The 26,759-nt window shown below is 32.8% G+C and overlaps 4 protein-coding genes and 1 long non-coding RNA gene across 6 annotated transcripts; 3 read left to right on the top strand and 2 right to left on the bottom strand.

The window, feature by feature from the left end:
- The first annotated feature begins 3,498 nt into the window (after positions 1–3,498).
- Positions 3,499–5,067, top strand: LOC149904194 (phosducin-like protein 1). Its single transcript, XM_090108019.1, has 2 exons — positions 3,499–3,638; positions 3,792–5,067. Exon 2 carries the CDS (start codon positions 3,794–3,796, stop codon positions 4,595–4,597), a length of 804 nt encoding a protein of 267 aa, XP_089964145.1. The 5' UTR covers positions 3,499–3,638; positions 3,792–3,793; the 3' UTR covers positions 4,598–5,067.
- An 852-nt stretch (positions 5,068–5,919) lies between these two features.
- On the bottom strand, positions 5,920–11,653 carry Uba2 (Ubiquitin-like activating enzyme 2). Its single transcript, XM_090108018.1, has 7 exons — positions 11,371–11,653; positions 11,143–11,297; positions 10,478–10,625; positions 9,453–9,947; positions 8,914–9,085; positions 7,978–8,145; positions 5,920–7,534 (listed from the first exon to the last, which is right to left on the bottom strand). The coding sequence occupies exons 1-7, from the start codon at positions 11,512–11,514 to the stop codon at positions 6,993–6,995; spliced, it is 1,824 nt and encodes a 607-aa protein (XP_089964144.1). The 5' UTR covers positions 11,515–11,653; the 3' UTR covers positions 5,920–6,992.
- A 942-nt stretch (positions 11,654–12,595) lies between these two features.
- On the top strand, positions 12,596–13,647 carry LOC149904192 (uncharacterized). Its single transcript, XR_016457347.1, has 2 exons — positions 12,596–12,949; positions 13,350–13,647. It is a non-coding gene; the product is annotated as an uncharacterized LOC149904192 (long non-coding RNA).
- A 1,615-nt stretch (positions 13,648–15,262) lies between these two features.
- On the top strand, positions 15,263–16,109 carry SmF (small ribonucleoprotein particle protein SmF). The gene is made up of 3 exons (XM_090108130.1): positions 15,263–15,292; positions 15,378–15,563; positions 15,755–16,109. The coding sequence occupies exons 2-3, from the start codon at positions 15,389–15,391 to the stop codon at positions 15,844–15,846; spliced, it is 267 nt and encodes an 88-aa protein (XP_089964256.1). The 5' UTR covers positions 15,263–15,292; positions 15,378–15,388; the 3' UTR covers positions 15,847–16,109.
- Positions 16,110–19,091: 2,982 nt separating this feature from the next.
- Positions 19,092–26,109, bottom strand: Tgs1 (Trimethylguanosine synthase 1). Of its 2 annotated transcripts, none has more exons than XM_090108016.1 (11): positions 25,821–26,109; positions 25,361–25,505; positions 23,710–25,058; positions 23,339–23,605; positions 22,818–23,022; positions 22,389–22,665; positions 21,868–22,009; positions 21,072–21,232; positions 20,472–20,647; positions 20,125–20,247; positions 19,092–19,694 (listed from the first exon to the last, which is right to left on the bottom strand). In XM_090108016.1, the coding sequence occupies exons 1-11, from the start codon at positions 25,958–25,960 to the stop codon at positions 19,599–19,601; spliced, it is 3,081 nt and encodes a 1,026-aa protein (XP_089964142.1). In that variant the 5' UTR covers positions 25,961–26,109; the 3' UTR covers positions 19,092–19,598. The 2 variants fall into 2 exon arrangements, with proteins under 2 accessions (XP_089964142.1, XP_089964143.1); XM_090108017.1 differs by having other exon boundaries at positions 22,389–22,659.
- Positions 26,110–26,759: the final 650 nt, after the last annotated feature.

The following is a 26,759-nucleotide window of genomic DNA, read 5'->3' as shown; positions in this document are numbered from 1 at the left end:
TAAGACGTTAGCACTTTAATCTCCCATTTATTTTTAGAATCATACGGTTGAGTAAAAAGTATTATATTATATACTTATTTAAACAATTTTGTTATTAGGTACTTGAAAAAGCACATGCATTCGACATGCATCAATTTAATATTATCTACCTACTATTATTTTCCGAGTAATTTTAAAATGTGTAATAAAAATTAAAAATCAAACAGAATCAAAATAACCTGGAGAAAATTTCCTTTAAATAGTTTATACCTCAACTGCCTCAGCAATGTGTTCGTAAAAATTGTTTCATCCACGTCATTGCGATAATAATAATTATTAAGTATTTCTTTACCACTCAAATTCTTTTTATTTAAAAAAATACCGTTTTTATCGCAACGCACAATTCAAAGATTAGTATTCTTCACGTTATTGAAAATTCTAATATAAACAAAAAAAGACTGAAATGCGCGAACAATTAACGTATTTTAGAACAAACGTTAATCTGTATTTATGGAATAATCACGGACTAATAATTATAAAAAAAAATTGATTGACATTTTTTAATATACAATCACCATGGAACTATAGTCATACTGGAACCCAAACTCCTAAGAATAAATAAAAAACTGATAGAATGACCGCAAGTAACCCCTGTTTACCCCATAGGGTAGCCAGCGTGATTGTAAATTTTTCCCCTATTGACGTGCATTAAAAAATCGACTGTCAGTAATAATAGTCTATATGACATAAATCATTAATAAAATCCGCTAAAAAAATGAAATTTAAACGAGATTCATGCAGGTTTGCTTTTCCATTGAAATAACAAAGGTTTACAACTTTTAAAATGGACTGCTTATCGAACACGCTCATAATTTTTTTCCCATATTTTGAATTATGTTATGAAAATCGTTGCGCGGCAGCCCCAATTCTAGGTGTCAAATAATGTTTACTGCAAAATGGCGGATGTTTATGTTCATTTCGTGAGTTTGTTCTTGTATTTTGGAATTATTCTGAGCCAAAATTAATAGAAATGGTTGTAAATATATTGTGCGCGGTTGCAAAAGTGAATGGCATCCAGGATGTGATATTATATTTCATTCGTAAGTACAAAAAACCATGCATAAACTACGCTTCATGTAAAATTGTAGTTTAGTAATATTTCTACTTTAATTGTTGTTAAATCTGGAATAATAGATCGAAGTTGTGATTATAATGTTAATTTTGATTAGGTTTTTTCCATTTAACATCGTTATTTGCTTATTATTAAATGTTTCATGATTGTAATAAATATTAGACTAGGGTGTCCATACTTTATAAAATTGTGTACATATATTTCGGTATGGTATTTTATATGAGGAGAAGTCTTTCTCCACTTGAGTTTTTTTTTTTTTTTTTTTTATTTAAAAAATAGCTAATTTAATTAAGCTATTCATAAGATTTATTTACATTACATAGTATTTACATATTATTCAAAAATCTTTGGCTCGATATACTAAAAAAATGGTAACATTAAAACACAAAAAGACATACAAATCCACAATGTTTGCTTAATATTTTCTAAGTAAATCATGAACACAGAAAACAAATAGCAAAAAATAGTGACAATGATTTACAATAATAAAATAATTATATAACATTGGTGTTTAATGTAGTTATACTAACTTTTTACTGGTTAAACAATTTATTATTTATCAACTTTCCAGTGTTACTCTTAACTAGCGAACGTACAAACACTAAGTACCTATTTTGCAAACAAAGCTTGTTTTATAGTCTACGCATTTATCGTATTTTACAACAACATTCGTATTTTAATGCGTCTATCCGTTTAGTAGAGTTAGTTCAACTGGCGTGAAAGTTAATGGTATAAAAACGTTGTTTACTACTTTTATATAATGATATATTGTAAAATCAAAAACTCAAAGTACATACATATATGATACCTACTGAAATAGAAGCACAAGACAACAGCACAAATTTTGTGTTATCTGTATCTAAATGACATTTTTTTTTTTATATTTTCCAAATAATCTTCTTTTCTCTTTACAGGTTTCCGTCCAATCTAGCGGAACGTAATACATGGCTAAATATAGTAGAATTAAAAATATCCTGTTTTGAAAAAGTGAAGATATGCAACATTCATTTTAAACCCGCACTTGGCCAGTGTGGTGGATGTGGCTGTAACCTCATAGGAGGCCATGTCCCAGCAGTGGGAACGTAATATATACGTTACGGGAAATAAAATGTATGGGAGGGTTTAAAGTTACATTTTTAGATATTTCTTGTTATATTTAAAAAAAGTTATTATTGTTATTTTACTCATTAGGTAAAGTATCATATCAGTATCATATCGATATCAGTTTAAAGTTTTTTGATACCTGCAATAGTGACGGAATAATCACCTGTGCACACTTAACGATTACACCCTGAATATATTATATTTTGTTTTTTATTGTATGATAGGGAAGCGCTAGACCACGATCTCATATTTCAAGTACTCTTAAAACTATTTAAATACTTAAGGGTATGGAATGATAAAAATATTTTCAGTGAACCGATTTCGTTACTTTTTATTGTTATTATCTTATAATTTGCAAATTTGTAAAGGCAGTTGGCATTGTAATGATAAATAAATATTATAAAAACACATTGATATTTTACTTCATTAATTCCTCAAATGACTGGACGTAACGCCAAATTATACAGCAAAATGTTGTCATAATTTATAGCGGTCCTGTGTTCTGAAGATGCAAGACGGAATACGCAAACATGAAAAAACGCTTTCAGGGACAGGAACGCGCGCAGGAACATTACAATTTTCCAATGTTAAATACTTGAACATCTATTTTTTATCTATTTGCAAAAATTCTACAGTAACTATATTAGAATAATAAATGCAATTACGTAATTTATTTCCGCCGTAAATCATCAACCATCAATCAATCAATAAATATAAAACTCTCCCGTTACTTAGTGACTGACAGACAACGCACAGCCTAAAATCACTGGACCTAAAGACATGAAATTTGGCACACTCTGTATATCTAGAGTATCCTAAAGGTGCACTTAGAAAGGCTATTCCGAAATCCCCACGGGATAAATGGGATTTTATGTTTTATGACTTCAACGAGGACGAAGTCGCGGGCAAAATCTAGTATTATAGTAAAATTTTAATACGAATAAAATTGATGTATCCGTTATTTTTTTCCTTAATATCCTGAATTTTTTACATTTATACTCACCCCACGGAAATATAGACATACTATATATATTATGACTCACCGTAACTAGAAAGAGACGGAGGGGAAATGATAAGATTCAAGGTCAAATTTTTTGACTTTACTTTTTCTTAGGGAGTGTGGGTTCCATACGTAGTATATATAGTTCCATGACAATCACCTTTGTATTTGTATTTGTTCAAAAACCTTGTATTCTTGTAGAAAGAATTTGATTTAAAAAAAGTAAGTGTCAAACGTCCATAATTTGACAATGACATAAAATCCAAACTGCCAAGCCCAAGCCAGCCCCCTAACCCCTCCGCCCGCATTCCCAGATTCTCATTATAGACATCAAAGAAAGTGTAAACATAAAACAATTACTATTTGTGAAAGCGAACCGTGTTAACGACTTATTTTGCCCCACAATTTTGAAACTTTAAAGCGGTATGTACAGATTTTTGTATTTACTTCTATGAACAAAATAAAAATTTCATTCAATTCGCATACACAGTTAAGGTAATTAGTTTAATAAGACTGATCTTAACTGTATTGAACATTCAAAATATATTACTTTTACGGAGTTTTATTTCTTTACAGATATGGCCACTTTGGAAGATAAGATACTTGGTGAGAAACTGCATAATTATTGCAGTAGTAGCGAAGATGAAGGTTCTGATGACGAAGGTAATGCGAGTGGAGATGAGGAGAAAGCGATAAAGACATCTGCTACGGCAGCCGAGCCTCCCCCTGTTAACAGTTGGAATGGGTCGGCTAGCAACACAGGCCCAAAAGGGGTGTTAGAAGATTGGCGTAGATTCAAACAATTGGAAGCCGAAAACCGTAAAGAATTAGAAAAAGAACGCATAGCACTGGCTAAAAAGCTTACATTATCTGTAAAAACACAGAGAGAAGAAGAAAAGGAGAAAGAAATTGATGAAATTGAAGATGAATTGAATGAGCTTATTGACGAAGGATTTCTCATGAAGTATCAGCAACAAAGAATGCAGGAGCTCATGGCTCAACTTCAAAAGACACCTAAATTTGGGTCAGTCCAAACACTCAACAGTCAAGATGAGTTTTTGAACTCTATAGATAAAGAAGATCCCAAAGTCGCTATTATTATACACATTTACAGCAACAAAAATAGAGCATGTGAGACGATGGACGGTTGTTTGAACATCCTGGCTTCAGATTATCCTACGATAAAATTCTGCCGTATTGCAGCTGATATTACAGGGCTAAGTCGACATTTTAGAGTGGACGGAGTGCCAGCGATTTTGGTGTACAAAGCTGGTCAAATTATAGGAAATTTTGTCCAGCTTGCCTCTGAATTGGGGAATGATTTCTTTGCTCCAGATGTTGAGAAATTTCTCATAGAATATGGTATGCTACCTGAAAAGTAGATTAGTGATAAATGTGCTCTTAATAGATGTAATCTTTGATATAAGTGAAATGTAGGCTACTTTCCTATGAGTGTGATAGATTTAAGGAATGTTTTAATACATTTAATTTTTTCTTGATTTAGTTATCTAAGAAAATTGATTTATTTTTTTATTTTTTTGGATGTATTTTAAATGTTTAAATTACTAAATAAAGATATTATTAGTTATGTGTTCAAATATACAATGCATTTCAATAGTAAATTTTAATTATTAAATGTAACATCAACAATTTCAAATTCTATTCATAAAATATTTAAAAAATGCATACCTATATTACATACTTTGCGATGGTTCTATGCATATTAATATTCTATAAAAAAAATTATTAATTTAGCAATAGTTGTGTTCATCTTAACCCACCGTAAAAGTAATATATTAAAAAATAATTATTCCACTTAGCAAATAATGTCTTTGAAATCATGAACTTAATTATTTAACCCATTGACCACCGTAAGGCCCGATCGGGGCGCGACACAATAGATTTTCTATTGTGTCTGCGATTCCGAGGACTGATGGATTAATCAAATTGTTTTCTTTAGAGTAGATGTTATGTTTGTATGTTTAGACTTTCTTATCTCCAAAATTGGGTTAATGTTCTGTTGAGATTGTTAATTTTTTTCATGTGAACTAAATTTCCACTTAATTCCACTAGTTTATAGTTTATACATGTTCTCTAATCCATGAATGTGCCAGTGAAATGTAATGTCTTCAGTCTTCATATCGTAAAAACTTGTTTTATGGTATTGTGTGGAATAACATGTAATGGTTTCTAACAACATGCACTTTCAAACACTAGTACTTAGTTTAAAACTATTGTTTTAAGGGCTCATTAGTGTAATGAAGTAATTAAAAGTCTGTTGATAATAAAACACTAGTACTTGTATAATGTAAATCATAATTGAACACAACATTTTTGTACCATACTTTTAAAAGATGTATTTGTGAACTTAATTATTATCAAGTTGTGTCTTTAAAAATATAACTAACAGTTTTAGTGGTAATCTCAATTCTTTATAATTACTATAGATGCAATACCTTATTCTGTATTCACTTTTACTTGATGTACATTTATAAAATATCGACGCGGTTTCACGCATCAATAATACATTCTGGAAATGTTAATCATACTTAATTCGTACCAATAATAATTAATAAACTATACAATTAAATTTTTATTCTTGTGAAAGTCGATAATAGTCGTGTCGGTTATTCCGCGATTTCAATGCATTTTGTAAACCTCAGTATTATGTACTTGTTTTTAAGGATTTAATAAATAAAAACCATACATTTCATAGTTTTATTTAAGAGAAAATTTTTCTTACAATACTTATAAATAATTTTAGACAATGTTGTTCTTAACAATATTACACTTTTATTGATAAACCTCATGCGGTTTTATGTAGTATGTTAAATACAAGAGATTTCTTTTAAAAATACAGGGATACTCGTCCCTTACCTTTTTATATGAAAATATTCAATTTTAAAATTGAATCCTTAAAGTTCAACTATTACGAAAATGGATATAAAATTTAAGTAAATATGTATTAAAAATCACAAAACTGGAGACTATACGGAGCTGGCTTACAACAAGGTATTTCATAACTTTTTAAACTATCAGGCTCATGCCTTGATATGCAAAGCCTACATTTCATACATAGCTTACTACCGATAGTAAGCTATGTTTGGCCTCGAGGCCAAACCGCATCTAGACATATTTGCATTTTCCCACTGTAGCACTGGTTCCCCAATCGGACCACAATAACATGATGAATAGATTTTCTATTGTGTCTGTGATTCCGGGGGCTGAGGGATTAAAAAATATGCATCAATAGAAAAAAGACTCAAGATTTCTTATTCGTCAACCTGTTCAATGAATTAAAACAACTCATATAATTTCATGAACATTTCAATATGAAATTTAAAAAAAAAACAGTGTTGTCAAGGGACACCCGGATAGAACGAAGTAACCTAAATAACTGGCTTGCTTTCTGTGAGAGAGAGAGAGACAGACATAGCACACAACTATAGCAATAAGTGTTATTAAAACTTTTGGTCTTAATTTTTTCTGTCCCCCTTTCGCACCGCGCGATAATGAACTTCGTTCCAATAAAAGGTTCAACAAACAATAGAACATTTGGGAAAATTACAACTGATAATATCTTAACTCTAGTAACGTCAAACAACTAGTTAAAATTTCACAATCTATGAACATGTTTACCAATGAGCTACTATATAGTAGGCATTTCTGACCACATACCATATTAAAATTTCTAGTTATTTGACACATGCGATTTGACCCTTGGAGTCTTCATACAGTAGATATTTGCTTACATACATGTACTGAACATAACTACAGCTAACAGAGTTCCACAATTTCATCGGACATTTCTGTACGCCTACGTTTTGGAGGTTTCACTGTTTCCACACCTTCGTCTTCTTCAATAATCTCCATATCACTGTCACTATCGTCCTTTGGACGGGATGGACCAGGTTTGGGATCGTTTGACCCGTTCGAACCATTTGTGGGTTTATCTTCCTTTGGCGCTGGCATCGGTGCGTCCATTTCTGTCACTAGACGCCATGATTTTTCCTCGTCCTCTTGTTGCAGACGAACCCTCACTTCGTAGTTCTGAAGGAAATCGTCGACTAGCAGAGCGCAGCCATCGCTTAAGCCAATTTCTTCTAACGTTTTGTCGTTATTTTGATCTGTTTCTCCCGGTTCTGATGATAGCACGACTAGGCCTTTGCCCTCGACGGCTGCGTCGGGCGCTTGCATGTTGAGGCCTTCTTTGAGCGCCGTGTTTAGATCTTTGAGTGTCAACTGTTTGAGATTGCAAGCGAGCGCTACTTCGGGTTTTGGAGCACACACATAGCATTTTGGATTTGGTGCAGTTAATGCTGAAAATTGAAATAAACAATTAAAACACATGAAATTAGTGTAATAGCGTATTTTTTGTGTATGTTGGTTCATCAATAACCATGCAGGTTTGCAACTAATTGACATGATTATTTTTGTTGTATAGGGAATTGTTTTCATGGGTCTTATTTTAACATCTAATCAACGAAACAAGCTTTTTGAAATAGTTTTTCATTAACAATTACATATGTTAAATTTGTCATTATAAACACTGTTATGGCCGTGATAGGTGAATATTTGCAATATAAATTTATTAATTGTCTTCATTAACTTACTAAATGAATTTTACGATTCTTTATTTTTTATTGCAATGTCAATTTACAACCAAGCTTAAATAGGATCAATTTTATAGAAATATTCATCACATATGGTTTACATTTACAATTCAAAAGGGTAAAAACGAGCAAAATAAAATTCAACTCACTTTTCTCCGGCACGAACAGTTGTCCCCGATGATTGACCTTAGGCCTCAAGTACACACTGGTGCAAGTCTCAATATCCCCTTTAAGTATCGCCTGAGCGCGGATAACCGCTAAACCAGCCACGATCGCATTTGCTGTTGCTATAGCTGGTATTATGTTGCCAGCCATTGCTAAAAATAAAATATTTTTTGTAAGAAATATACAAAAAAAATTCATTAAAAAGCAGACTACATTTTAACATTTAAAATTAATCAAAAATGGTATTTATTATACAATAGAAATATTTAATAAACAGTAGCCTATGTGACTCAAGAAATGAGCTTTCATTCAGTGTAAGAATTTTTAAGCTATTGCATAGCAACGGGCTCGGAGGTGTGGCTTGTAGGCATAGCATGCAATAGCTTTACCACGGCAGTCCTCGAGTGCCACACGTCTTTTTATATTGTGTTATATTATGTTGTGCTAATACATTACAACATACAGAAACACCTATTTTGTTCTTTTAATGCTATTAGAATACATATTATAAAAAAATATGAATATAGTTTAGCACTTATTTATAGACATATTTCCCATGGGCTTCCAGGTTATTGCAAATAATTATGGAGAAAAGAGAAAGTTTGAAATTTATGAACCATTACAAATGATGATAATTAATGTTCCATGTTATGTTTATATTCATACTTAACACAATTTCATTATAAAATTTTACCACGATTTTACCTGTATTAGTCCGTTCTTATTGATTTAAGCTTGAATATATAAACTCTATCTCGATAAATTGACAAATAAAAGGACAATCTAACAGTGAAATAATTTTTCACCTGGAACCCATGGTTCCTGAGATAAGCGCATTGAAGTAAACAAAAAAACTCTTAGCTTTAAGATATAAGAATTGATAAAGTTAAAAAATAACGGAAATTTCATAGAAAACTTACATTTAATTTCAAATCTCGACTTCAAAGGAATATTAAAGATGTGTGCGCGAATATTAGCACACGCTGTAACAAAGTCCATAGCACTTTTCTCGTCTTTGTCCCAAACTAAGTGATCTCCATCTGGCCTACTCTTTAGATCAGCTTGTAACTCTTTGCAGCTAGATGCTAACACCTGAGACAAAGAAAATAGTTTTAAAACATGTGTGTGTAATTAATTATTTCACACATTTACTATACAAAACCAATTTACTATAGAAATAAATACACTTTACATGGCCCTAATAAAACAATAATATATTTGTACAGTTTTACTTAAAGTGTGATAATTTTACCAATAAATAGTTACTATCCATTAAGATACTAAATAGTAACTGTAATTCTTTCGAAAAATAGGTGCTTGTCGTAGATTTGCGAAAACATGCCCATATTATTGAAAATTAAAAGATAGGTATTATTTCTATTATTAGAAGTAGAAAGCAAAACTTCAATGTTTTATCGATAAACTATACTTATAAGAGGACTAAATAAAAAATCTTTACCTGTGCACACTCATGTACAGACCACACTCTCTGATCTGGCAACCCCGAGTGTTTTGCCGGCGAATCGTCTTTCCCCGGCAAATTGTCCCAAGTCAGCGGCGTAGGCGGACGACGTTTCTTCCACAAATTCTCCATAGACAATAGATATCTGATATCGTCACCAAAGAGTTTAGTGAACAGTTTCTCTGGGTCGTAATTAGTTTCCGCCGCCCACATTCTCGTGCTTTTCCTTTCGACGTTCCCAGATTCTGTTTCTTTAGCGTTTAACGCTGAAGAACCGGCATCGCCTGCAGCCTCTGGGTCTGCTGTATCAGGACTGACATCTTGGTCAGGGTCTTCTTCGCCAAACAATTGGTTGAACAGATGCTTTGCCCATACAATGCAGTGAATGGGCTCAGATGGTGTGTTACGGATTGTACACCCAGGAAAACTCTTTTGTGGTGCTTTCGGTTGGCACTCGTAGCATTGGGTTAACCCCTTTTTGATTAATTCTACCTGAAATATCATAAGAATAACAAATTAATTATCAAAATTATAATGTTTATTACACATTTATTAGTACCAACACAATCTAATTAATCATGTTATGGAATTAAACATTTTAACACTAACAAATAAATCATTTTGTTAATAGTTAACTCAGGCCCCGGAATACAGACACAATAGAAAATCTATAGTGTCGTGGCCCGATCGGGCCGTTCGGGGCTCAATGGGTTAAATAAATAGTTCATATGTACATGTTAAGTACGGTTATTACAACAGAAATCACGATTTAAAGATGCCCAAACTAAATGGGAATACAATGATATTATTTCAATAAAATGCATAATGACAATACTACTCTTAAACTAAACGTTCTTGGGTCTGGGTGTTATCTATATATATGTATTTATAAAATATTATATTTATCGTCGCCTAGTACCCACAACACAAGCCTTAATTGAGCTTACTGTGAGACTAGGTCGATTTGTGTAATAATGTCCTTTAATATTCATTTATTTATTTATTATTTAACTACAATATACCTGTCCAGCATATCCAGCAGTGCCGGTTTCAACGAGCGGCACATTCGCAGCCAGGCACATCCGGTTCACATGGTTACGGGCCACTCGGTTATCCAGTGCGTTCATCACAATGTTGAACTGTTTGAAGTAGCTGACTCCATAATCGTTGCTGAAAGTTTAAGTTTGAATTGGTATTGTGTGTTAGAGTAATTATTTTTATTAGAAGTTGATCAATACATCACTACATAGTATAAAACAAAGTCGCTTTCTCTGTCCCTATGTATGCTGAAATCTTTAAAACTACGCAACGGATTTTGATGCGGATTTTTTTAATAGATAGAGTTAAGAGGAAGGTTTTAGTATATAATTTATTATGTTTTAGACAAAGCGGGCGAAGCCGCAGGCGGAAAGCTATACTACTATAGCCATATAATTATTTGCATTTTAACTGAAAATGGACATAAAGAAAAACCTTATGGAATAGGAAAATCAGAAGATCATACACAAATAACAAGGTAAAAGGTGGATTATACATTTATAGCCGATATCCATATATCTACAGTACAACAATATGATGTCGACTGTTCTACTAGTTTATTTCATGGATACAATCAAAATGATAGTCTACCCTATTGATGACTATTAATTTTGATAGGGTAGTTGCTAATTCTATGACTATATTATACCTGATTACGCTATCATGGTGGGCAACAATATTCACGTTGGGATTAAAACTGAGTGCGCTATCCTTTGCCACTTGTGCCTTGGATTTTCCAACATGCTCTTTGTGGAAAAGAAATTGACGATTTAAATTGCTTACGTCGATGGTATCAAGGTCAATCTGGAAACATTAAATATTGATTAAAAAAGCGAATAATCATGGCATAACAACAGTAATCAATCACATTACATACAATCTCAATGTTTGGGAAGCCAGTCAGTACAAGGTTCTTTAGAATTTCACAACCTATACCACCGGCGCCGACGACTAAAACTTTCGAATTAGCGATGGCTTCTGTTAATTTCTCATCAAAAACACCTGCTACTCTAGCAACCATATTGTGTGAATTATAATTAACTTTCAAACAATGGTGATAAATCTCTTACTTTAGTTAAAATACGAATAAAATAATAAAAAGCACAGTTTTTTAACATGAAACAGCGCCTGTCAAAGTCGGCGTCGTCGCGAATTTAGGTGTTGCCACTTGCCAAATGCCAATGGAAATTTTGAAATGACGTTCGCGTTAAGCGTCTTATTCACGGTCAATCCCCGACGTACGTCGGCTCAAGGCCGCGGTTCTGGATGTATCCTACTGACGATCGTGCGCGCATCAAGCATGGCTAGGGTTGCCAACTTTTATTTGAAGAAATAGAGTATATCTGATTTTAAAGGAGGTAAATAAGAGTAAATAAATATTTTTAAAAATGTATTTTTTTGTACTTTTTGCAGTAACTAAGAATTTTTCATTATTTTTAAATGAATTATATGAATCCAAACATTCCAAATCTAAATTTATATATTTCAAGAGCTCATTTTTAATTAATTTTTAATGAAGCTCGGTTTCTCTCTTCCCGCCACTTCACATTCATGACCGAAAAGACTCTTTCAGTAAATGCTGAAGTGGCGGGAACAGAGAGTATATAGCTAATCATTTTTTTTTAAACAAACAAATTCGTCAAGATATTAAATAAATTGCCATTTTTCTGCAGTGGACTTTTGCATAAAATCTGTGTTATTCAACAATTCGCCTTGGAGTTCTTTTAAAATAATAACTTCTGAATATAAACTGTCCATGTGTACAAGGTTGATCCAAAAGTAATGATAATTGGGATTTCCTGTGTACATAAAAATCAAAAATAACCGTTTCTTGCATGCTCATGTACTCACTAAGTTATCACAAAAAAATCATATCAATAGGCCACGTTTCCAAGTATTTACATTAATTTCTGTTGGCAACACTAATCTGCTGTACGTCCGCGCTATTCACTGTCCATCTGCACGACGTTCGCGGTGGTGGGGGTGTGGGGGTGCTTGCTGGATGAAAAGTTGGTCGTGCACATCCAGCAAGATAATAATAATAATTATTGACGTACGTCAACGCTATTCACTGTCGTTTTGCGTCGTGCATCGTGTATGACCGTAGAGTGAGAATGAACCATAGAGGAGGCACTAAAATGACAAGGAATGCGTGAGAGAAATACACTTATGACTATAAAGCTAAGAGCAAGAGAGACAGAAACATTGTTTTTTGTTTCTCTCATGTTATGCGATTTCTTTTGTTGGGGACAAAGGCAGTTTGTCCCAAACAAGCGGCTACAGTCCATTGTTTTGCTAGTTTTCTGTTTTTTCTCGCTGTTAAGTGACTTCAAAGTTTAATAAACGTTGACAGTGATCTGTTTTAATCCGACTTTAAGTGAAAATATGGTGCGTTGTAGTGTGATTGGTTGTAAAAATCGGCCGGAACGAAGATTACCAAATATTACCTTTCACACGTAAGTAAACTTATTTGAAGTATATTGTTTTATAGAACTGGATATAGTTGATACATTTTCATTAACTCTAATGTGAAATTATCTACAAATATATAATATTTTCATCGAAATAGACGTAAACATTTTTTTGTGTTATCCGACTAAATTACGAAGTGTTCTTGTTGTTCAGGACGCCATTTGTTTTTACGTAGTTTCAAATTTATGGTATAATCATGTGATTAACATTAGGGATACCAGTACAGGGTAAAATTTTCCCCAAAATCGTGAAATGTTTTTTTAATATTAAATGTTAATGTTTGTGTAAAGTTTGTTACACGGTTCGGTTTTCCGGTTCAGCTTTCCTCATTTGCATTGGTTTAAGTATTTTTTTTTTCAATGTCGGTTTTTTTGTATATTCCAGGTTACGATGCACATCATAACGCTGAAGACTGCGAAGCTGGCCCTTCCACACGAGCTGCAGCTGCCACTGAAGGCAGCGAGGACCCTGCCCCGTCAGGAGAGGCGGTGTTGGAGTAAAATCCGGAAGGCCACCCCCCGCGCCTTCCTCACCGAGGTGCGGCGCGCCTTTATAAGAACGAACGAGCGGCGGAGTCGTCCATTTTCGTCTGCTACTCGCGCGCACATTATCGCGGACCCTCTGCCCATTTATTTCTACCGTCATTTTGCTGTTCATTTTCAAATAAATGTATTTCGTTTAATTTGCTTTTAATTTGAACTATTTCCAGTACGTTTTTATTAGACTACATTTACGGCTGTATCTTCTAATTGCGTTGACATAGAAATTTGATTTTATTACTGCTTAAAGGTATAATAGACCTAAGTTTTTGATGTGAATATCAATTATTGAATACCTACATTACATTTGCGTTCATGAGTAAAGGGGTTATAAGATTAATTTTTTTTTTTATATAATGTAATAAAAAATTCATGTTTTTCGTAATTATTCCCGTATCTGTTTTATAAGATATTATTCTGTCTTCTGATTCAAATTCAATTTGAATCTGAATCAGAAGAAATAGCAATTAAAACCGCATATTCTGAAACTAGCAACTACTTGCAAGGGAATCACAACCTACAAGGTACTCCCCACGTCCTATAGCACAGACAAAGAAAAAATTGCTACAAGCAACATTTAAAGATACAACATAATAAAACAATTAGGTTTGTTCGAAGCCCTCGGTGCGCGAGTCCGACTCGCACTTGACCTTTTTTGTCCTAATTTTACTGTATTTTCTATTATTATTTACCATTGATTGAAATGATATCTAAACTTTAGCCTTGTTTTTTTATAAAAAATATATGAACTGGGATATTTCGATATTTGTGGTTAATTGCGAGAAGTGTAAAAGCAAAAGTTGTAATAAATATTTTAAATACCTACAACTTTACCATTAAACTTTATTCCGCAGTTATAGTTTTTTTAATCCCGATCTCAGATCGATCGTAAATAACTTTTCCTCTAATTTTTGTTACCTATATTCTCTTCCGTTTGAAATTGATTTCATTGTTCTATAATATTACTTTTATGTTTCAAAAGTTAATAAAAAATCATGTTGAACAATATTACTTTGTTAATTTCAAAAGTTAATATTAAATTAGTGGTCCACTTAGGTCGTGCACATGGCCCAGGGGGGGGCATGGCCCATGACCCCCATGACCCCCCCCCCTGGATCCGCGCTTGTACCGGCCGGCCGCCCGGCTATATATTTTATACCCGTGCGAAGCCGGAGCGGGCCGCTATGTTTTTATATACAACGTTCACAGTTTTTCTGTAGTGTATTTACTATTTAGTATCAGCATTGCACCCGTGCGAAGCCGGGGCGGGTCGCTAGTTAAGTTAATAAATAACAAAATCTTTTCAAATCTGTCTTTTTCTTCATAAACCTATCTTACAAAAAAATACCCAAACATTTATAGATATTTTGCCAGTTTTTCGGATAAAAAGTTTTTGTAATAGTTGGCAACATTGACGTAAGGATTCGCCATCTCGTTCGGGTATACGCCGATGTCGTCTCTAGTACATTCTCCCTCTACGTGTATGACCTTGGCGGGACGTACGTCAAGATGGACCGTAAATAAGACGCTTTAGCGGCATAATGTCTATGTCTGAATTAATTTAAATAATAATATATGAAAACCTCAACAACCTCAAAATCATGGATTTGGTGATGAGATAAATTTAAATAAATAATTCCATGATAAAATTATAATATAGCTTATATTATATTGACGATGGAAACACATTGGGCATAGACAAACGTCTAATTAAAAAAAAATAATTTGGCGTCCGTCACGTTTACGATACCTACCCGGTTGAATTTTTGTGTTTTTACTTAGAAAAACGTAAGGAAATTACAAACTTATTACAAGTGATACGTTATATTTATAATTTAGTGAGGACTATACATTACTTTTATTGATATTACAGAAATTTAAAAAATGGCGGCGGCTATGCCTATCAACCCCAAACCTTTCCTAAACAGCCTTACTGGAAAGGCTGTGCTTGTAAAATTAAAGTGGGGTCACGAGTACAAAGGCCTGCTTGTATCTGCTGATGGGTACATGAATTTACAACTGGCTAACACGGAAGAAATCATCGATGGTTCTTGCACAGGTTAGGTTATGTTTTGAATTGTATTTTAACACTTCCTATTTAAAATAATTTTATAAAGGCACAGTATTATAGTAAGGACGTATTCCTGGTTCTGTAATAAAATAAAATATTTGATGTCCAGAATGAAATTAAGAATAGGGATGTTTCTTAAATGAATTCTTGTTTACTGACTGTTAACAACTCGCTTCCAGGTAACCTTGGAGAAGTACTGATCAGGTGTAACAATGTTTTATACGTCAGAGGTGCTGAAGAGGAGGATGAGGAAGGGGAAATGAAAGAATAGTAGATTAGAATTATTAGCAAACAAGTCAAGTCTAAAAATGAAACCAATTATTTTGAAAACCAATATTTCAGTGTAACTTTCCTACATATTTTTGTATTAAAGATTCCAGTTTGATCCTAACACTACATTAAAAACTTGTAAATCAGGTAAAACAAATCTTATGTTGAAATAAGATACTGATGTAAAGCAGAGTTCTGTAATTATAAGATAGATTTAAATATTTTTAAGAATTAAATAAGAATTAAAGTAATTTTGAAAACTTTTGCCTTACCTTTTTTTAATTAACTCTTGCATGCTATTTTAGCTGATCCTCTATTAGTTATATCAAAACACATTTAAGTATGAAGGTCAGAAACAATAATATTGTTTAACACATTGACTGCCATGTAGGGCACCGGTGACCGGAAGCGGACTTGTATGAAGGAACCGCGTAGGACACCGGTGACCTCACGGTAAACCTGTTTTCAGAGATGATTTACGCGCCGTAGGACGCGTTTTCCGTAGATTTCTTATTATTAAGTGACCGGAATGGCGCTCAGGTGTAATACTTTCGCATGGTTTCTATGTAACGTAAGAATATTTTGAATTAGTGAAGGTAAACCTTCAATAACGTGAAAATGCCCAGAACATAAAATTTTTTCTTAATTCAAACGTATTTATTTAAAAATGGTTGTGAATGCATTACAATAGAAAGAAAAATAAAACGAGTAGTTAAATCGACGAGTAATTTAATTAAACTTTTTGTCTTTGACTGAGGTGCGCGGGTGCCCGGAGCTTAGGCCTGGAGAGGTGACCGCACGGCGCCTTGGAACAGAAATCAACTTAATTATTTCTGTAGTCTGTACGCCATGTAGGGCACCGGTGACCTCGTGAAGTTTTTTTTAATTTTCTACGGAACCCTGCGTCCGATTGAACCCAAAATTTAATACTATATATATCTAGACCCATAACATCAATTGGCACTAAAATTTTTTTTTGTGATTTTCGTCATTATTACTCTGGCAGTCAATGTGTTAAAGAAAGTAAACCAGGAAAAGACTCGCCAAATAATGCAATTAATATTAGACGTAACAAAAAATAGGATTAAGTCAGTACAAGAAAATAGGGTAAGCATTATTAATAAAACACCTCTCTTGTGTCATACATATAATAAATTCTATGTACTTTACAAAAAAATATACAGAGATCACAATTATTAAGACCGCACATTAATATTTTGAAATGTAAAAATAAAGATTAATTTAATACTATTATGACAAAAAGCCTGCTTCAGGGGTTGGTTTTAGGAATACTTATTAATTGTTCAGTAATGAACTTTTGAAGAAAAAAGTTAAGTCCTGTGTTCGCTAGTGCCGAATGGGGCATATGTTTTACTGTCGATTTTCTTTTGGACAAGTAGGAGATCAGCCTTCTGTGTTCTGGCAGACCGAGACATTTTTTTTCTTTGTATGCAACAGGAATCAAACCTATTATAAATGATAACCACTCTACCTAGGAGGTATACAACATCAGAAGCAACAAAAAGTTTTCATAAAAAAACCTTCTGGTTTCAATAAGACAAGTAAATAATAAATATGATCGACAATCTATATTATTCACGCTACACATTTATTATTTTCCTCTATAAGAAATGCAAATTCTTTTATCATTATAGTGGAGCCAATTTAATAGGCAACATTTGACGTCTATCAATTTTATCTTCATAGGGTGGTAACCTGCATAAAAACATCGATTAAAGTGAATTAATCGATACGGACTTGAAACATTTGTCAATCGAACTTGAAACACATGTCAATAATTTATGATAATTTTTATTCCCAAGTAATCAATGCATTCGATTCTAGATGTCTGATTTCGATTTTTAGAGTAACGTCTCTGGTATTTAAAAAGAAAAAAGGTTTATTGACACAAAATTGTAGCGACGTCAGTTCTTTAAATCAGAAATTGTTTATTATGTTTAGAATGGTTTATCAGTAAAATCAAATCCTAAAATTACTTATATATCGGTCATTATTATAATAAATATGTAATCGTAATTGAAAAAAGTTAAGCAAATGTGCAGTTCTAACAAAACGAAATATCATGTTATTCTATGTTGTCGTTACTAGGTTACGTTGTTGAATTTTGTTGAACTGTCAAATGTTGCCTATTAAAATGGCTCTACTATATATTTATTAGATTCTCAAGTATTGCTTACATCACATTGAAACTTACTAATCTAATAGTAAAAATGCAACACCAAGTTAATATATTTCTTCTGTATACATAAAATTTTGTTCATACACATTTATTGTAAACTGTAAACATTAGATATGTGAAAAGAAGTAGGTATTCCATTTAAGAAATGATTCTAAATTTGACCAAACTGTTCAATAGACAACTTTGCAGACTGCAGTGGACTTGAGTATTTAAAAAAAAGTCAAGTAGGTACAACATAGCTGCAATTTTTTTTCAGTTTTGGAAATATAAAATCATCTATTTCTCTTATTATAACTGTTAGAATCGTTTAAGTTGAGAAAAATGATAATGTTGTTTTGAACAGTTTGTCTGGGAGTATGTATATTAAATACTTGTGCATTAAAAATGAACTAAATTTACAACTACACACTTATAACTTATTGTCATAAATAAACACTCAAAAGGCGGATAGGGTTGTGTACATATTTCGATAACTTCTAAGAAAAATACAATTAGAAATATTAAATGCAAGTTGTTCATAAAAAAAATAAAATCAGATTGATGTGAATGAATCCATGTAGTAGCTTTGTGCATGGGAATAACAAATATAATATATAAGAAACCCTAGTTATACCTTGTAAATCAATATTGTATAATATACTGTCAAGAACAGTAATTATCAAACACATAATGCAGTAGTGTGTATGAATTCCTTGCATTTTAGTTTTGAATGATTTATTGGTGATCAATAGTAAAAAATGTCACCAATGTCGTTTTTTTTTAACATGGTAAAAACATGCTTTTATCAAATTGAAGCACACAACATTAAGATATCTTGAAAGTGCAGAATGTTAAAGCTACTTACAAGTTACAACACAGTTAGAAAGGTAACAACGTAATTGAAGATTTAAAATCTTATCATTGATACACACATGACTCCTAATTATAGAAGTGTTGTAGATAGAGTAGAAAACGTATATACTTCGGTTGCAAACCACAAAGAATTTCGTACATCGACTTGGTATAACCTATCTCTGTCGCTCTTGTGTAAAAATGTTTGCTGCGAACAGGAAACATTATGTTTACGCGGATGCAACAAAGATAGCATATAGGTACGGGGTTAATGTACGAAATTCTTCTTGGTTCGCGACCGAAGCATAGTAACAAATTAGTATTCTGAAGTTAGAAAGAGATAGAATATTGTAATAACTTATCTTTCTCTTCTGACGAAATTACCTATTTTTTCTACCCGCATAATATATTAAAAAGTACTACAATTTTATCTCTCTTTCTAACCAAAGGATATCTTGACAAACTCTTTTATTCTATCTATAACACATCTATTTTTCTAATTCCTCTGCTTAATGAATATAAGATAAACATCCATATAATATACCATTTTTATATCTCATTTCCACTTACTATTTCGTCACTATGATTGAATTGGTCAGAAAATAATGTTTCTACTTGGTTACTAATAACATGCCATTTTAAATGCCCTCTCAATAAATCTTCACATACATGTCATAAGTAATTTATAATTCTGTACTACATTTATAGATGTTTATATTTTTTTAATAAAAGTATGCTGTGATAGCAACAAATCTTCTGTCGAGAAAACTTTGTTCTATTTCCACGGTACCACCTGCTTCTTGAGCTATTGCAAGAATCTAAAAAGAAAATGTATATTAATAATACTATAATATACTAGCGGTCCGCCCCGGCTTCGCCCGTGGTACATATTTCGCAATAAAAGGTAGTCTATGTTCTTTCTCAGGGTCTAAAGATTATCTGTGCCAAATTTCATCAAAATCGGTCCAGTAGTTTATGCGTGAAAACCATACATAGATACACACATACAAACCTTTCCTCTTTATAATATTAGTATAGATAGTATAGATGATACTGTGGAATATTATCCACAGAATTATATTTTTAAAGTGTTTGCTATAATAATGTTGTCTAAATATTATAGTAATTACTTATTATACCATTTATCTGTCTTACATTGTGATTTGCAACACATTATCTCACAACTTAATGCAGATGTTAAAATATTTGGTAATATATAAATTAAAAAGAACTATTTAAAATATTTACCTGATCAGTTTTTGAGTTCCTCGGTAAATACAATGTGACATTGGAGTTAATTTCCCGCGCAATTCGCATAAGTTCGGAAGCCGGCTTTGGTATCAACATAGTTTCTATATCGTATTCCGAATTCTGTAAAGAAATTAAAATTACATAAATTTACGTAATGTTTGTTGCTCGCAGTATCCTCGGGATGGATAGATCATCCTTTAAAATTTGTAAAAAATAAAACTTTTACAATTTCTTAATAAAGTGTTGGCCTCTAATGGTGAACAAATACTAATTTTTTAATAATATGTTTTCATAATTTAATTTAGTAGCGTAATTAGAATATTTTCGTTAAATAAAAAACTTACATCAGAATAATTAGGACCTCCCCAAGGTGGGCTCAGAAAAACCATATCCGCGTTCAAATTTGGCGCCATTTCAAAGAAATCGCCAACAATAAATTCTATTTTATCTGCGACGCCGTAAACCTCAGCATTGTGTTTGGCCATTTCTATTTTCAATGGATCTATATCTATGGCAATAACTGTAAAAAATCTTAGATAAAATACTTGTATAATCTGTGCAAAAATTTAATTCAAATTAATTTTAAAATAATATTGTTAGGGAAAGTTAGGTCAATTACGATTTTTTGGTTAGGTTAGATCATCCGAAAGTAAAAACTAATTGAATTACGATTTTTTATATTTCGACCAGCAAAAGATAGGATGATAATATAAATCACTACATAGTAAGTATAAAAAAATCTCTTCACTGTCCATATAGGCTATAACCTTATGCTTAAATTTTTAAAACTACCTACGCAACTGATTTTGATGCGGTTTTTTTAAAGATAGAGTAACTAGGATTCTCGAAGGTTTTAGTATACTATCATTAATTGGAAGAAGTTTAGAAAAAGCGGGCAAAGACGCAGGCGGGTCGCTAGTTTATACTTAAAAAAAATTGCATACCTTTATGACAAGTGTGAGCAAATTGTATAGTATTTCCCCCGGCACCGCAAAACGCGTCCAAAACTACATCATACGAGTATTTATTCGCAATGTGCCAAGCTACATTCTCTGGGGTCACACTGAACCAACTTTCGCGATCTAGTTTTATTCCTTCGTCGAATCTAAAACAATTTCAAATGTGTTTAACTGTTATAATAGTTAGTTTTATAGTATTGAAACACTTTATCAATGATAAATTTCACCTTGTGATAGATTTTTTCAATCTTTTTCAATTTGTCAATTTCGAATGCAATCGCATAAGTGTTTGTTGTCAACGAAAACAAAGTAGATTTATTAATAGATTAACAGAAGTTTTATAACAATGTAATGCTATAAAGACTTCACAGTAGTCACTATATTATTAAAGTTTGTTCTCACATACATTGAACTGGCAAATAAAAAAATCACAGAAAATTTATAAATTCGAAAATTATTAGTTATTACCCACAAATATATGTACATTGTACACTGTACAGTATAACATAAATCCATAAATCCATACCTCCATACTAATATTATAAATGCGAAAGTAACTCTGTCTGTCTGTCTGTTACTCAATCACGCCTAAACTACTGAACCAATTTTCATGAAATTTGGTATGGATATATTTTGATACCCGAGAAAGGACATAGGCTACTTTTTATCCCGGTAAAATGACGCAATCCCGGAAATCCCACGGGAACGGGAACTATGCGGGTTTTTCTTTGACTGCGCGGGCGAAGCCGGGGCGGACCACTAGTATACTATAAATGCTTACCTATGAAACAGTGAATGTCGTTTTTTCCAATATTTCATCATTTTAGGATCACCTCTCAACTCCTCTGGTATATGAGCTGCATTGCATTCTTCTACATCATGCTTCGAGTGACGCTTTTGACGTTTACGGCGTTTCGTTTGATCTGAATAATTGTTGATTTGAAAATATAATAATCACAATAATAAAGCATTTTGTAACACATTTGAAAGGCCAATATGAAAATATAACCAAAATTAACAAGCATTTGAAAAGACAGCATTTAAAAAGTCCAATATATTTTTTTACAGATGCTGTGTATTTCTCAAGAATTATTTATGTAAAGGGATAGATAATAGATAAATTTATTGATAAAAATATATTTTGACAATTTTTTAATGAATAGAAAAAATTCGTACACAAGGCGGGATTCGAACCCACGTTATTCTGCCAAACCGGAGCTATGCCTAGATTCTCGGCTACCCAAGAATCTACCTCAGCAATCGAATTTCTTCTACTATTAAATATTTTATATAGAAACTCACTGTTTGTTTCCATAATATCATCACTGCCTTCCTTATCACCATCTAACTCTTGTTTATCATTTTCATTTACTTCATTTAAATTCTCTTCATTTATAACAATGTTTATTTCTTCACTTTTAACTTTAGTTATTTCATCTTTTGTACCAATATTAGACATATCTTTTAAATCTATATCTTTGCTATCACCAATATTATTACAATCTTTCTCTTTGTCAGTGTCCAATTTAATTTCAGGACCTTCATCTTCTGTTTGTAAATCTTGACCTCTGTCCTGAAACTTTAATAAATCATTTTATACATAACGTTACTTAGGCATAACATTTATTGTCTTCAGGTCAATAAATTTGGCATTTTCTGCATGTAACAGCTTAAAACAAGCGCACAAAAAATCAAACAGCGATTACTTACTAAAGCGATAATAAATAGTACCTGGTCTGAACTATACGGATTCCCGTCATCGTCAAAATATATTTTCTTTGGTGTCTTCTTATACCGTGGTAGCCGCAGTTTCCTCAATCGTCGTCGAAACACAAGCTCACCGTGAGGCATTTGATCGGAGTCAAAACTGAATCCCATCGTTTGAAAGGTAGAGTTTATCTTATCCGCTGTTAATTCTTCTAAATCGACTTCGTGACTGCAACAAAAGATTGATTGAATTGGGTAAAAAAAGCCTAAAATTTATGTGAACATTCATTGAACAATTTTTCGTCTTCTATCAAGAAGGTATACATATAAGGTATGTTCCACTAATAATTAAGTTTTCATTTTTTACACATTACATATTGTTTTATTTTTGTTGTTGATTTATAAAAAATTTAATTAATAAATTAATAATATTACATAATATTTCCAGGTCCAGATTAATATTAAACTTATTCTTCTTTCAAATAATTATTTATCAGTCCTAAGAATCAATAAAATAAGGGCAGATTGTACAATTAAACATTTACCTTCTTTTTAGTGTAGTAGGTTTTTCCTCTGGTGGTTCATCATCACCATCATCATAATATGAATTATTGTAACTATTTTTTTTACTACGCTGATTATTTGATTCACTTACACTGCTTGTAACATTTCTGGAACTTATATTATTGCCTTTTGAGTTATCAGTTTGGTTATTATCACCATCAACTGGATTACTATCTTCATATTTTTCCTTATCATTTACTAGATTTTGTAGCAACGCACCAACTGAATGTATTTGACGATTATTGTATCTGTAATAAAATAATATTATCACATCACGCTACATTTTAGTAAAAAAATTATTAAAATTTGTAAAATGCATTTATTTATTAATACTGGTAAAAGTTTTACTTACCTTGTAGATTTTCCAGATTTTTTATCACATGTATCTTCATCCTCTTGAGTTTTTTGTGCATCATGTCCAGATTCTTCTCTATCATTTTTTGCATTCATTGTATCATGTACATTTTCATCCGCTTTACAAACTTCACTATCTATCGATCCACTGGTATCATCTTTGGGTTCTTGTAACAGATTCTGCAATAAGGCCCCAACAGAGTGAATGATCCGATTTGATTTCTTGTTCCGTTTCCTTGGCTTTTTCACTTTATCCTCCAAATTTACTTGATCCATTTGAGTTCTAACTTCAATAACTGATGGCAATTCCTGTGAATTCCCTTCACTGTTCTCACATTCGACATCTAACGTCTTTACATCTTCTGTTTTCTTATCCACAGCCAATTCTCCGTTCTCGTATTTCTCTTCAATTTTATTAGCATTGTGACATTCAGTATAGTTTGCATAATGCAATGCGTAAATTTCACCAAAATGCTTCTTCCACAAGAATTGCCAATACTGTTCTGTGTCCATTTCTTCTGCAGGTGCCTGTTCATTATTTTCCTCCACATTAGCTATTCTAGTTTGATCATTAAACTGATCTTCAGATGTTGATGATGTGACACTATAATCATCTGTAGGTGATGACTCTGATGTTACATGGCTTGATGTTACATCACAGCTGGAAATGGTAATCTTTGTCACATTAGTCAAAGAATCTGTTCCTTCTACTGTTCTAGGGCTGACAATTCTGTCATGTTCAGAACAAGACCGCCTTCTACTACTTATAGACAACCATGCATCATCACCATCTTGCTTATCATTGTTTGTGTTATTTTTATTGCTTTTGTCACTTATATCATCATTTTTTGATCCCCTTTTATATGGATTAACTTTAGAATCATATGAGAATTTCCTCTCTCTAACATTGTCTGTTTTCTGATTGGAATCAGTAACATCTGTACTTATTGGCTCTGCTGAATTTTGTTTCATCATGTTATTTTCATCAACCGCCAATTCACCATCATTTAAATATGCTGGGTTGATATAGTCACTATATTTGTGTATCCAAGAAGCCCAGATGATTCTCTCCCCATTCACAGCCCAGAACTTTTCCCAAGTATCTTCAGATAGATAATCTTCTTGAATATTGTTTGTTTGTATGGGAGTATCTTCGTCCATTTTTTCCATTCTGTCATTTGATGTGTAGACAGAGTGGTAGTCTTGATAAGTGAGGTCGGCCCCACTGTCACTAGGCTGAATAGTGTTTGTGTGAAAGCTATGTATTTGAGCTGGGTCATGTTCATCGGTTGAACAGTAGTTATCCGTGTGGGATGCACTGCAATAGCAGCTGGCGTTTTCATCTTTCTGCAATTATTGGTTTAATTAAAGACACAAAAGATTGAGCTCAATAACAACATGCATAATATTGTAGTTGAATAGGTATAATAATTTTCCAAAACTGTTTAAGTACTTTAATGTATAATTTCTATGGTTATAGAATCATAGTTATTATACACTTACACCAATATAGAAAGGGAAGGCACAATTTAAACCTTTATAAAGCTTTGGTCAGTATTGTTATTTTTAATTTATTAAGTATTGATAAATTTATTGATGAAAATTTTATGCATATCTATGCATTCAAATTATTTCAAAGAATGACTTACATCACATTTAACTTTGTAAGATGTATCTAGCGAGAAATGCACATGTGATTGATCTTCACACTCCTGTGATTGGGATCCCTGAATAAAATCTGCATCGCTTTCACTCCCATATTCGTTTTCAACATAATATGTTTTTATTCCATCCCTGCATAATTAAAGTAATAGTAGTTTATACTAAAAATACCACCAATAATTTACTATTTTTAAAATAAAATAAGCCACTTTATCAAATAATGGTTGTCTGGAAGTGTATGCTTCTACTTGTACACTTATACTTGTGACGTTTTCGGTAGAATACGTCACAAGTAAGTAGAATAGATTAATGGAATATAAAAGCTTTGAGTTAAATAGTGCTTAAAAAGTGAAAATTGTTAAGTTCAAATACATATAACCAAAAATTACATTGTTGGGAATATCGATTAAGTTATAATATTAATTAGCTATGTTATAATATTAATACCTTATAAATACTCTACTACAAAGACAATAAACGTAATTATTTTCTTCGTCAGATTCTTCAGGATTTTCGAATTGATCGCCGATATTGAAGTTAAATTCGGCCAAGGGTTCCCATCGGTGATAGTCATAATAACCGGACATTATCACTTAAACTTAATAGTAAAATGCAAAGCTATTTATGTATTTCGACGCTGCAAAATAACTAGGAATAAAAATTAAATTATTTTCCTACATCTAATAACAAAAATCCATGACTGAAAGTGGAAATTCTGATTCTGAGGGAAATTCGCATGAAATTCGAAACATCAATAGTTTATCTGTCAATGTCAAACAATTTTTTTTTTTCGTTTATCATGGCAATAAGACTAAACTATTTGCCAGTGTCGAGTTTTAATTATAAATGTTTCGTCGTTGGTCGTCGAGTCACGAGTTGAATAGCGATAGCGAATATCATATAAGGAACGTGTAATTTATTCACTCCGAAAGAAATTAAAAAAATGGCGAGCTTTAAACTATAGACATTTTTAATTCGGCTTATAATGGCTGGCGTCCACTAGGCGGATCGGGCCGGGCCGCATCGCATCGCAAAAATACGCCGGCCTATGTTTTGTATGAAACATCGTCCATTAGCGACGGATCGGGTCGGGGCGGGCCGCAACGCATTGGCGGATATCGCTTCGCAGGCGGATTTCTGCCGGCGCGGCGGTGCGCTGCGGCCCGGCCCGCCCCGACCCGTCTAGTGGACGCAGGCAGGCGGATGTAAGCGGCGAGCGTCTGTTAGATAAAATCCGCCTAGGCGGTCCGCCGTGCCCCGTACAGGTGGACGCAGGAGCAAACAGCGCGTCCATTAGAGACGGCCCGTTGCGATGCGGCCCGGCCCGATCCGCCTCTAATGGACGCCTAGCATGACACATAGCTTTATCACAAAGATTATTCACAT

This window comes from Colias eurytheme, chromosome 12 (assembly GCF_061535395.1).
Source record: "Colias eurytheme isolate Ceu_HAF_F1 chromosome 12, ilColEury1 Martin Lab GWU primary, whole genome shotgun sequence".
In the NCBI taxonomy this organism is placed as follows: Eukaryota; Metazoa; Arthropoda; class Insecta; order Lepidoptera; family Pieridae; genus Colias; species Colias eurytheme.
Note: the sequence above shows the minus strand (reverse complement) of the source record. Positions and strands in the feature narration are given on the sequence as shown.

What these genes read in the sequence shown, in the direction of transcription:
- SmF (XM_090108130.1), top strand. Translation starts at nt 15,389, where the DNA reads ATGGCGGCGGCTATGCCTATCAACCCCAAACCTTTCCTAAACAGCCTT. An exon ending in CATCGATGGTTCTTGCACAG is followed by an intron (nt 15,564 to 15,754) that starts GTTAGGTTATGT and finishes ACTCGCTTCCAG; the next exon opens with GTAACCTTGGAGAAGTACTG.
- Uba2 (XM_090108018.1), bottom strand. Translation starts at nt 11,514, where the DNA reads ATGGTTGCTAGAGTAGCAGGTGTTTTTGATGAGAAATTAACAGAAGCC. An exon ending in CTGCTGGATATGCTGGACAG is followed by an intron (nt 9,948 to 10,477) that starts GTATATTGTAGT and finishes ATGATATTTCAG; the next exon opens with GTAGAATTAATCAAAAAGGG. An exon ending in GTCGAGATTTGAAATTAAAT is followed by an intron (nt 8,146 to 8,913) that starts GTAAGTTTTCTA and finishes TTTTATTTTTAG; the next exon opens with CAATGGCTGGCAACATAATA.
- Tgs1 (XM_090108016.1), bottom strand. Translation starts at nt 25,960, where the DNA reads ATGTCCGGTTATTATGACTATCACCGATGGGAACCCTTGGCCGAATTT. An exon ending in CGACATTCACTGTTTCATAG is followed by an intron (nt 21,233 to 21,867) that starts GTAAGCATTTAT and finishes AAATTGTTTTAG; the next exon opens with ATTCGACGAAGGAATAAAAC. An exon ending in GAGGTCCTAATTATTCTGAT is followed by an intron (nt 20,248 to 20,471) that starts GTAAGTTTTTTA and finishes ATTTCTTTACAG; the next exon opens with AATTCGGAATACGATATAGA.
- LOC149904194 (XM_090108019.1), top strand. Translation starts at nt 3,794, where the DNA reads ATGGCCACTTTGGAAGATAAGATACTTGGTGAGAAACTGCATAATTAT.